We start from the raw sequence: 12,018 nt of genomic DNA, 5'->3' as shown, positions 1-12,018 counted from the left end.
GAAAGGGGTTGAAAGTGAAAGACAGATCAGCCATGATTTAAATTGCAGAGTAGTCTCAATGGTCAGAATAGCTTATTTCTGCCTCCATAACTTACAAACTTTTTTTTGTGTACCAAAACTTCTCAACACTTGCATCAGCCTAGATGATGAACTGTGCTCTGCAGCACACTGGCAAGTGCCATGTATATTTTATAATGTTCCAAACAATCTCGTCCTTGTGATTACTTTAAAATATATATCACTAGCACGATTTATCATACCATGAAACCGTCGCAATGTACAATGCTCAGCATTCCCTATCCATTCATTAACCACAATAAAATAATGTTCTATTTTTATTGAATGTTTCGAGCAATAATCTGAATCTTCTAGTCCACGGATTCCAATCCCTTTCCCCTCAACAAATGGATTAATGGCCAAGCGATGAGCTGAATGGCCTAATTCTGCTCCTACACCTTATAACTAAAACATAATGCGACCCAAAAATCATTAGATCCTTCAAACATTCCCACACAATACCAATGGGTCAATATTTCAATCCCATCTTCCACCTCAGTTCATAGAAGCACCTCTGAAGATAGACACAAAATGCTAGAGTAACTCAGCGGGACAGGCAGCATCTCTGGAGAGACGGAATGGGTGACGTTTCGGCTCGAGAGCCTTCTTCAAATCAGGAAGCATCTCCTTCCACTTTAAGATGACCCAGGGTGCTGGGCAGCATCTCAGAACGTGGCCAGGCGATGTTTAGGCTTGAGACCCTGCTTCAGACTCTTCTGTCTTTTCATCGATGGCCCTTGTTCAACCATCTGCCTCTCCTCATCTGTTTCGATCACCATTTTCTTTCCACATCAATCCCACTATCAAAGTACAGCATTTTGTCTTCACTCCCCATGAACAATACCACTGGTCATTCTAACCCCATGCAATGTGAGACAACCTTCTAAACCGTACTCATTTGGTTCTACATTAAATAAGATTGACCAGATATATTTACCAGACCAGCGGTCTGTGGCAATTAATTCCACAGTGCCACATGGAACAAAACTAATGGGGTTTAGTTTAGTTTAGAGATACAGCGCGGAAACAGACCCTTCGGCCCACCGATTCCACACTGACCAGCGATCCCCGCACACTAACATTATCCTACACACACTAGGGACAATGTACACATACACCAAGCCAATTAACCTTCAAATCTGTACATCTTTGGAGTGTGGGAGGAAACTGAAGATCTCGGAAAAAACCCACGCGGTCACGGGGAGAACGTACAAACTCCGTACAGACAGCACCCGTAATCGGGATCGAACCCAGGTCTCCGGCGCTGCAAGCGCTGTAAGGCAGCAACTCTACCGCCATGCCACCGTGGTATCACAGAAAGTAGTTTTGAAAGCCATGGGTGTAAATTTTATTCTGGTTTCTATCAAGAGAGCAGCATCCAGCATTAGTGATGTAACTTTGAACGTGGACCTATCCGTTAACTCACCTTCTGAAAGGATCGTAGAGACACTCGGCAATTCTTGGTTAGCGTTCGACTCGGTCTGAAAGAACAATATTTCCGTGTCAAAATGTTTTTGTTTTTTTTTAAAACAGCCTGATTAGCGTCACTGAGTCTTTCCTTCTGGTTTATGTACCCTCTCACCAGAACACAAAACAAAAACCCAAACTTACAACATTCTTAAGGGGTTGGACAGGCTAGATGCAGGAAGATTGTTCCCGATGTTGGGGAAGTCCAGAACAAGGGGTCACAGTTTAAGGATAAAGGGGAAATCTTTTAGGACCGAGATGAGGAAAACTTTTTTCACACAGAGTGGTGAATCTGTGGAATTCTCTCCCGCAGAAGGTAGTTGAGGCCAGTTCATTGGCTATATTTAAGAGGGAGTTAGATGTGGCCCTTGTGGCTAAAGGGATCAGGGGGTATGGAGAGAAGGCAGGTACAGGATACTGAGTTGGATGATCAGCCATGATCATATTGAATGGCGGTGCAGGCTCGAAAGGTCGAATGGCCTACTCCTGCACCTATTTTCTATGTTTCTATGTTTCTATCTCTTTGTCATTGAAGAAATATAAGCTTCACAAGCTGAGCAGCATTTCATTGTCCTTAAACTTGGTGACGAGCTGCCTTCTTGAACAGCTGCAGTCCTTAAGGAGCAAGTATACTCCCTTACTCGCTGGAGTTTAGAAGGATGAGGGTGGACTTTATTGAAACTTACTGAATAGTGGAAGGCTTGGATAGAGTGGATGTGGAGAGGATGTTTCCACTAGTGGGAGAGTCTAGGACCAGAGGCCATACCCTCAGAATAAAACAACCTACCTTTAGAAAGGAGCTGAGGAGGAATTTCTTTAGTCGGAGGGTGGTAAATCTGTGGAATTCATTGCTATAGAAGGCTGTGGAGGCCAAATAATGGGTATTTCTAAGGTGAATTTATAGATTTTTAATCAGCACAGGTGTCAGGGGTTATGGGGAGAAGGCAGGAGAATGGGGTTGAATGGGAAAGAAAGTTCAGCCATGATTGAATGACAGAGTAGACTTGATAGGCCAAGTGGCTTAATTCTGCTCCTATAACTTATGAACTAATGCCGACCGACTATGCTGATGGGGAGGAGAGAGTTCTAGGGTTTTGACAGTGACGGTGATGTATTTCCAAGTCGGAATGGTGTGCAGCTTGGAGGTGGTGTTCTTAGTCTGTCTAATTTAGTTTAGAAATACAGCATGGAAACCGGCCCTTCAGCCCACAGAGTCTATGCCGACCATTGGTCACCCGTTCACTTGAGTTCTATGCTATCCCATTATCTCATCCACACCCTACACTAGGGGCAGATGCCAATTAACCTACAAACCCACATGTCTTTGGGACGTAAGAGGAAATCCATGTGGTCACAGGGAGAACGTGCAAACTCCACACCGACAGGTCAGGATCGGACCTGGGCCTCTGGCACTGTGAGACAGCAGCTCCACCATCTACTGGTAGATATCATGGGTTTGCAAGGTTCTGCATCAGAATCTGAAATGTTTTCTGAAGACAATTTCACCAAATCAGTATCCCGTTATGCCCAAATTCTAATGAGTTAGTTAAGCTAGCTTTCCTCAGGAACCACCCTCTCAAAAATATTCTGTCTTGAGGTCATCTTCCAACTCACTCCTGGACATTTTTCAACATGCTGAAAAAACGTCCCGACTTACCTGATGCCCCGAGTACCTACGGCTGGCATTACGAGCAGCTACGAAATATCTACGGCCTCCTGCGGACTCGCTACGGACATTCTCCAAGTTTAAATCAAGGGGAAAACTCGGGAGAATTCGTGAGTAACTCGGGAAAGTGGGACAGGGGCTTAACTTCGAGTCACCTTGAGCCAACAGCCATCGCATCATTCTGGGTCAAATGCTTACACTTATTGTTAGCTGGGGTAGTTTGCAACAAGTGCACTATTGATTTAGTTGCCTGCATAATACTCCTCTATGGATCATTGGGGTTTATTAGGATTTGTCTGCTTGTAATTGTATGCATGCATTAGAGAAATCCAGACCCTCTAAAAGCATATACCCATCAGAGTTCTCCTTCATAAATTCAAAGTGCCACTTCTAAGCTATGTCCTTGAAGTTCTTTTGGACAATAGACAATAGGTGCAGGAGAAGGCCATTCGGCCCTTCGAGCCAGCACCGCCATTCAATGTGATTATGGCTGATCATCCCCAATCAGTACTCCGTTCCTGCCTTCTCCCCATATCCCCTGACTCCGCTATGTTGGCCCCTGGTTCTGGACTCCCCCAACATCGGGAACATGTTTCCTGCCTCTAGCGTATCCAAACCCTTAATAATCTTATATAAGATTCCTTCTCATCCTTCTGAACTCCAGAGTATGCAAGCCCAGCCGCTCCATTCTCTCAGCATATGACAGTCCCGCCATCCCTAGTGTGTGTAGGATAGTGTTAGTGCACGGGGATCGCTGGTCAGTGTGGGCTCGGTGGGCCGAAGGGCCTGTTTCCACACTGTATTTTGAAAACTAAACTAAACTTCATTTGTTGACACACATGACAGCAATAACTCTCTGGATTGCCATCATTCTAGACTCTCCCCCCCCCCCACCAGCCCCTCACTGAACAAAGGGAAACAAATCAATGGGAACCTACAGGCAATTCTGTCAGGTTCAGCTGCTTCTTCACGTGGCCAGGCAGCTGGCTTCCACTTTCAGTCTCCGTCAGGACCAGAGATGAAGACTCTCCTCCCACACTTCCCTGTTCATCCTCCTGGGAGATATCCGTACCTCGAGAGAAACACACACATACCAGTTGGCCACATAGATAAGAGCAAGTCAATTGTGCAACAGAAAACAGACTTGGAGTCTTACAGCACGGTAACAGGCCTCTAGGCCCAACTTGCCCATATCGGCCATGATGCACATTACAGCTTTTGTGGCAGTATTTTCCTTTATAAATTCATGTTGGTGGGAAAAGCTGATGGAGCAAAGTAAAGGCAGGCATTTGTATCGCACCTTCTAGGACACCCAGAATTAATGTACAAACAATTTTTGATGTGTCGTCATTAATGCAAAGTAGCGAATGCCACAGCAAGTCTGCTCATGGCTAACGAGAGTTAGAGAGTTATACAGCAGGGAAACATCCCATCGGCCCAATTTTCCCATGCCCCCATCAACACTAGTCCCCCGCATTTGGCCCATATACCCATAAAATCTTTTTATCAACGTATCTGTCCAAATGTCTTTTAAAAGTTTATTACCCGTTATAGAAAATATACTTTGGCAACTTATTATGTGGTCTCACCAGAGCCGTTCTTCTGCAGTTGTACAGGGTCCTGGTGAGACCACATCTGGAGTATTGTGTACAGTTTTGGTCTCCTAATTTGAGGAAGGACATCCTTGTGATTGAGGCAGTGCAGCGTAGGTTCACGAGATTGATCCCTGGGATGGCGGGACTGTCATATGAGGAAAGATTGAAAAGACTAGGCTTGTATTCACTGGAGTTTAGAAGGATGAGGGGGATCTTATAGAAACATATAAAATTATAAAAGGACTGGACAAGCTAGATGCAGGAAAAATGTTCCCAATGTTGGGCGAGTCCAGAACCAGGGGCCACAGTCTTAGAATAAAGGGGAGGTCATTTAAGATTGAGGTGAGAAAAAACTTTTTCACCCAGAGAGTTGTGAATTTATGGAATTCCCTGCCACAGAGGGCAGTGGAGGCCAAGTCACTGGATGGATTTAAGAGAGAATTAGATAGAGCTCTAGGGGCTAGTGGGGTCAAGGGATATGGGGAGAAGGCAGGCACGGGTTATTGATAGGGATGATCAGCCATGATCACAATGAATGGCAGTGCTGGCTCAAAGGGCCGAATGGCCTCCTCCTGCACCTATTTTCTATGTTTCTGTTTCTATTAATGAGACACAAGGAACTGCAGATGCTGGTTTACAAAATAAAAAGGACACAAAGTGCTGCAGCAACTCAGCAGGTCAGGTAGTATCTCTGGAAAACATGGATAGGTGATGTTTCAGGTTGTCCTGTTTTGACGTTTCAGACTGAAGGAGGGTTCACAACCTAAAATGTCACCTCTCAATGTTCTCTGGAGATGCTACCCAACCGGCTGAGTCACTCCAGCGCTGTCTTTGTTTGGGGCATCTTATTAGTTGTGTTGCCGAGCTCCCAATGGAGCAGTGATTGCCAGCAGACAACTGCATTTTGTGCTCCTTCCATTATTAACTATTAAAGGCACACCACAGTGGTGTAGCTGGTAGAGCTGGTGCCTCACAATACCAGAGACCCAGGTTCGATCCTGACTTCTGGTAGTGTACGCTCTCTCTGTGACCATGTGGGTTTTATACTGGTACTCCAGTATCCTCCCACATCCCAAATACATGAAGGTTTGTAGATTAATTGGCCTCTAGAAATTGGCCCTGGCATGCAGGATGTGGATGAGAAGGTGGAAGCAGGTGATCAATGTAGGTATGTTGCAAAGCCTACCTGAAGCGTCGCTGAAAATCTGTCGCTGCGGGTGTGCGCGATTTTGGCGCCGTTTAGAGGGGGGCGGGTTTAAAACGCGATTTTCTCTAGGCTGTTCCAATCGAAGATGTTCAGCCTAGTTAATTATTAACGAAAAATCGCTGGAAGACCCCGTCGCAAAAGCTATTATTAGTTTTAAAGGCCTCGTATAATAGTTATAGTAGTTTAAAAATCAATCTCTAAACCCGCGACCACCGACAGCCGTCAGGGTCGCATAGAGCAAACCACAGAAGGTATGTAGCTTATTTTTACATTTAAAAGGGCTTCTTAAGATCCCTTTATACAAAGTTTAATATTGCGAGTAGCTCATTTTGGCCCCATTATATCCCGCAGTATTTTTCTGGGCATTTGAGGCACAAATCTACCGCAATGTGAACGTTCTAAACCAGCGCGTTCACAGGATCCCACTAGAAAGCTGATTTAAAATGGACTTTAATTTACAGCAATTGAACACTAAATTCCTTCCATTTGGCCTATAAATTAATGTAAATGAGATTTAAAAATCATGTTTTATTGTGAATTATTTATGAATATTATTTGCACACTTAGGCTATTTAAAAATGTTAATCATTTATTAAGAAATGGATAGATGTTTAGATCTAGTAATTGAAGTTTGAAATTAGCTACACTTGGGTAACTAACTAATTATATGCTTTAATTTAAGGTCATCCAAGTAAGATTATTTTATATTTGTTTCAGAATGGTTCAATCTATGATAACTGAAAATTTCATTCAGTTCTCTTAATTTTTAAGAATGTTATGGGCTTTTGACTGTCCACGATCACAGCTTTTTTGTTACGTCCATAGAAAATCAATAGGGAACAAGATGCTAATTTCCGAGTATGAAAATGGCCATAACTTTTTAAATACATGAGATATGAAAGTGAATTAGGTGTCAAATTAAACTTCTTTTTATGTTTTATCTGATGGGATAAATTACAGACTTGATTTTTTAAATCTCAAAATGTTGTAACATTGCTAATCAATGGTCAGTGTGGCCCCAGTGGGTCAGGGTTTCCATGCTGTTTCTCTAAACTAAACCAAAGCAAATGGTTTGAATGTAGACACAAAGAATTGCAGTTGCTGGTTTACAATTAAAAAAAAGTGCCAGAGTAAATCAAAAGGTCAGGCACTATCTCCGTAGAACAATGATAGGTGGTGTTTCAGGTCAGGGCCCTTCTTCTGATTGCTTCAACCCAATGACTTGAAGGCGTGATTGGATCATGATTGCCCTGGGGAAATGATTCAATGAGCTCTTCTTTCATGCAGGATTATTAAATGTAGCTACTCCTCCTTTCTAGAAAAAAAGCATAAATGTGCACCCACTTTATAATAGGATTTTGCTAAACATTAGAAATACAACAAATAGTGGAAAAAGTGAGAAATTATAAGCTATTGAGGGCAGCCCAGCGGCAGGAGCTGACGTCTCACAGCATCAGAGACCCAGGTTCGATCCCGACCTTGGGTGCTCACTGTGTGGAGTTTGCACGTTCTCCCCAAGACCTCCTGGAGACTTGCGGGTTGATGGGTAAATGTGCCACTGTAAATTGCCCCTTGTGTGCAGGGAGTGGATGAGAAACGAGGATAATATACAACTAATGTGAATGGGTGATCAGTGGTCAGCGTGGACTTGGTGGGCCGGAGGGTCAGTCTCCATGTAACTGTATATTCCAACTGAGATGAGGGAAACCTTTCTCACCCAAAAAGTTGTGAATCTGTGGAATTCTCTGCCACAGAAGGCAGTGGGGCCAATTCACTAGATGTTTTCAAGAGAGAGTAATGCCGTTGCAGGTACCACCTGCAACCTCCGGCAACCACCTTCAACTAGCATCGCAACCGGCTTCGACTAAAAAATTACCGATTTTTAAAACGGCAACCTATTTTTAGTCAAGGCCAGTTTTGAATTTTTTGAAATAATCGCCGGAGCATAGAAGAAGCGGAGACCACTTTCGACCATTAGGGAGACTGACAAAAACCTCCGGGAACCGCACGGAAACCTTGGGTGGGGCGCAAAGTCTCCAGAGGTTTCCGTTCAGGTTTCCTAAGTGGGGCATTAGATTCTTAGGGCTAACGGAGTCAAGGGATATGGGGAGAAAGCAGGAACAGGGTATTGATTTTGGATGATCAGCCATGGAATGACCTAATCCTGCGTCTATTTTCTATATTCCTATCTCTAAACAAATTAACTCAACTTCACTGATACTCTCAAAATCTGCTTCATCTTGCAGTAAACACCAACTTCCTTAGCAGTCACACATTCTAGAGTCATCCCAATTCATCATAAACCAACATCCACAAAGATAGATTATAACATTCAGATTTGAACAAACAGATGTCTTCTAACCCTTTGCAAGCAAAAGAACTAAACTAACAATTAATAGTACTTGACACAATGGGAGAAAAAAAAAACTGCTTCCTGGGATTAGGGCTGCAATGCCTCAAAGAAAACAAGTCTCAGAATTCAGTACAAGCCTGCAGGCTCTTCCTACAAATCAGTTCTGACATGAACATCCAGACAACAGAATGTAATCTTGGAGGTGATAAACTAATATGTGACAAATAGAGAGAATATTATAGCAGTGCAACAGGCCCTTCATCCCACAATGTCCATGCTGAACATGATGGCAAATTAAACTCATCTCCCCTGCCTGCATGTAATCCATATCCATGTGCCTATTCAAAAGCCTCTATTGTGCATCTTCCTTAAACTTTACCTCTTCAGCTTAAACCCATGTCGTCTAGTCTTTGCCAATCCCACCTTAGATAAAGATAGATAAATCTTTATTGTCATTGTACAAGACAACGAAATTCTGTTGGAGCAGTCCTCCAGCTGCACAGGAATATAAGTATAAAAATACGTTTAAAAAAAGAACTATTAAAAAATTAGACTATAAACATACAGGAGTATGGGCGGGTGTGTGAGAGAGAGGGGGGGAATCAGTGTGGGAGGGGGATAGAGTTCAGTAGTGTCACAGCTCTATGGTAGAAGCTGTATTTTAGTCTTGTCGTGCGGGCGCTCAGTGTCCTGTATCGTCTTCCTGAGGGCAGGAGGGTGAAGAGACAGTGTCCAGGGTGTGTGCTGTCTCTAATGATGCCCTTGACCCTCCGGATGCAGCGGGTCCGGTAGATGTCCTGCAGTCTGGGGAGCTGGGTGCCAGTGATCCTCTCAGCAGTTTTAATGACGCGTTGGAGAGCTTTCCTGTTCTCTGCGGTACAGCCAGAGTACCATACTGTGATGCAGTATGTGAGAACTGACTCAATGGCTGACCTGTAGAAGCTCACCAGCAGCTGTTGTGGGAGACGTGCCCTCTTCAAGCACCTCAGGAAGTGAAGCCTTTGAAGTCCTTTCTTGGCCGTCGCCGTGATGTTGACGGTCCAGGTCAGGTCGTGGCTGATGTTGACCCCGAGGTACCTGATGTTCTCCACAGCCTCCACTGTCTCGCCGTTAATGGTGATGGGCTGATGGACGAAGGTCTTCGGTCTCCTCCTGAAGTCCAGGATCATCTCCTTTGTTTTTGCTGCATTGAGGATCAGGTTGTTCTCACGGCTCCAGCTCACAAGGTTCTCTACCTCTGTCCTGTAGGCTGGCCTCGTTGTTACTCGTGATCCTGCCTACCACGATGGTGTCATCTGCAAACTTTAATATGGTGTTGGCCTCATGGGTGGGTTTGCAGTCGAGAGTGTAGAGGGAGAAGAGGAAGGGGCTCAACACACAGCCCTGTGGTGCACCGATGTTCAGGGCATTTTAAAACGTTGCAAATGCCTACCCTATCTATCCCTCACAATTTTAAATACATCTATCAGCTCCCTCCCTCTGCGCCCAAAGTACCTGAGCAAAAACATTCAAGATTGTCCAACGTCTCCTTGTAGCTGTGTAGAAAGGAACTGCAGATGCTGGTTTACACCGAAGATAAGACACAAAATGCTGGAGTCACTCAGTGGGACAGGCAGCATCTCTGGAGAGAAGGAATGGATGACATTTCGGGTCGTGACCCTTCTTCAGATCCGAAGGATCTGGACCTGAAACGTCCACCCATTCCTTTTCTCCAGAGATGCTGCCTGTCCCGCTGAGTTACTCCAGTATTTGTGTCTATCACTTTGTAACTAATACCCTCTGATTCAGGCAGCATTCTGGTAAGTGCCCGCTCTATAGTCTCCACAACCTTACTGTAATGGGGTGACCAAAACTGCACACATTACACCAGATGCGGCCTAATCAAAGTCCTATCAAGCTGAGATGTCAAACCTGTTTAAAAATAACAAATAGCTGTCAAAATGTGTAGGGACAGGATCTTTAGAGTTTGGATGGATGGAGAGAGGAGATATTTCACTCAGGGTGGCGGGTACATTGAAACATAGAAATATAGGTGCAGGAGTTGGCTATTCGGCCCTTCGATCCAGCACCGCCATTCAATATGATCATGGCTGATCATCTAAAACCTGCTTCTGCTTTTTCCCCTTATATTGATTCAATTAGCCCCAAGAGCTATATCTAGCTCTCTCTTGAAAACATCCAGTGAATTGGCCTCCACTGCCTTTTGTGGCAGAGAATTCCACAGATTCACAACTCTCTGGTTGAAAAAGTTTTTTCCTCATCTCAGTTCTAAATGGCCTACCCCTTATTCTTAAACTGTGACCCCTGGTTCTGGACTCCCCCAACATCGGGAACATTTTTCCTGCATCTAGCTTGTCCAATCTTTTTAGAATTGTATATGTTTCTATAAGCTACCCTCTCATCCTTCTAAATTCCAGTCAACATAAGCCCAGTCGACCCATTCTTTCATCATATGTCAGTCCCGCCACCCTGGGAATTAACCTGGTGAACCTACGCTGCACTCCCTCAATAGCAATAATGCCCTTCTTCAAATTAGGAGACCAAAACTGCACACAATACTCCAGGTGTGGTCTCATCAGGGCCTTGTACAACTGTAGAAGGAAGCCCTTGCTCCTAAACTCAAATCCTCTCGCTATGAAACGAGCTGCCGGAGCAGGTAGTTGAGAAAGATACTATAAACAACATTTAAAAAGACACTTGGACGGGTACATGAACGGGAAAACTTAAGTCAAACGCAGGCAAATGGGGCTAGGTTAGACAGTGCATATTGGTCGGCATGGCCAAGTTGAAGCGAAGAGCCTTTCTTCTGACTCTACATGAGGCCTGCATTACCTTCTATAGGTGATATCTGTGCCAGCAGCCTGTCAGCAATTAGAGTTCGCTGGAAGGGGTGTCCAACGCCTTCAACTTCCCAAAGAAGGTTGTGATCATCAGGATAATTGTTCAGATACTTCTGGCAGACTAAAGAAATGAAAAGAAGCCATGAAAAACTTGGAGACACAACGAGTTTAGACTGAGGAGCCTTTTATGTTTAATCAGTCACATTGTCCAAATAATGCTCACAGGTTATTGAACTAAATAAATAGTAAAAAGACAAATGAAATTAATCACGAGGCCGGATCCCTCAATGCCTCAAACTTAAAGTTCATCCATCCGTTAAAATTCAGCCGCGTCTCAATCTTGCTCGCCTCTGTATGACTACATCCAAGTCTAGGAATACATCTTGATGTATTCAAGAGATAGAGTTAGATATAGCTCTTAGGGCTAACGGAGTCAAATGATATGGGGAGAAAGCAGGAACGGGGCACTGATTTTGGATGATCAGCCATGATCATATTGAATGGCGGAGCTGGCTCAAAGAGCCAAACGGCCTACTCCTGCATCTATTTTCTATGTTTCTATGTTTCTAGGAGATTTTGGGAAAGGTTTTGACCTTTGGCATGCACCCAATTTCCTTCACTTGGGTGCATTCCTTTTCTATGTTTCTGTTTCTAAACCAATACCAATATTGTGAATATCCTTGGTAAAATGGGTTGAGTAATCCAAAGATATGTTTAAGAAAGTACTGTGGTAGAGAAGCTGCCTTACAGTGCCAGAGACCCGGGTTCGATCCTGATTACAGGAGCTGTCTGTAGGGAGTTTGTATGTTCTCCCTGTCGCCACTTGGGTTTTC

The 12,018-nt window shown here is 44.1% G+C and overlaps 1 protein-coding gene across 3 annotated transcripts in view; it reads right to left on the bottom strand.

The window, feature by feature from the left end:
* The window catches only part of fam169a (family with sequence similarity 169 member A), a 94,552-nt gene that overhangs the window by 18,664 nt on the left and 63,870 nt on the right, over positions 1-12,018 (bottom strand). For all 3 annotated transcript variants that reach the window (XM_033018649.1, XM_033018650.1, XM_033018648.1), the window contains exons 7-9: positions 11,178-11,306; positions 4,129-4,262; positions 1,484-1,538 (exon numbers count right to left, since the gene is read on the bottom strand). In XM_033018649.1, the coding sequence (XP_032874540.1) occupies positions 1,484-1,538; positions 4,129-4,262; positions 11,178-11,306 (318 nt within the window). The remainder of the gene's footprint in view (positions 1-1,483; positions 1,539-4,128; positions 4,263-11,177; positions 11,307-12,018) is intronic.

Source organism: Amblyraja radiata, chromosome 3 (genome assembly GCF_010909765.2).
Source record: "Amblyraja radiata isolate CabotCenter1 chromosome 3, sAmbRad1.1.pri, whole genome shotgun sequence".
Lineage (NCBI taxonomy): Eukaryota > Metazoa > Chordata > Chondrichthyes > Rajiformes > Rajidae > Amblyraja > Amblyraja radiata.
Note: the sequence above shows the minus strand (reverse complement) of the source record. Positions and strands in the feature narration are given on the sequence as shown.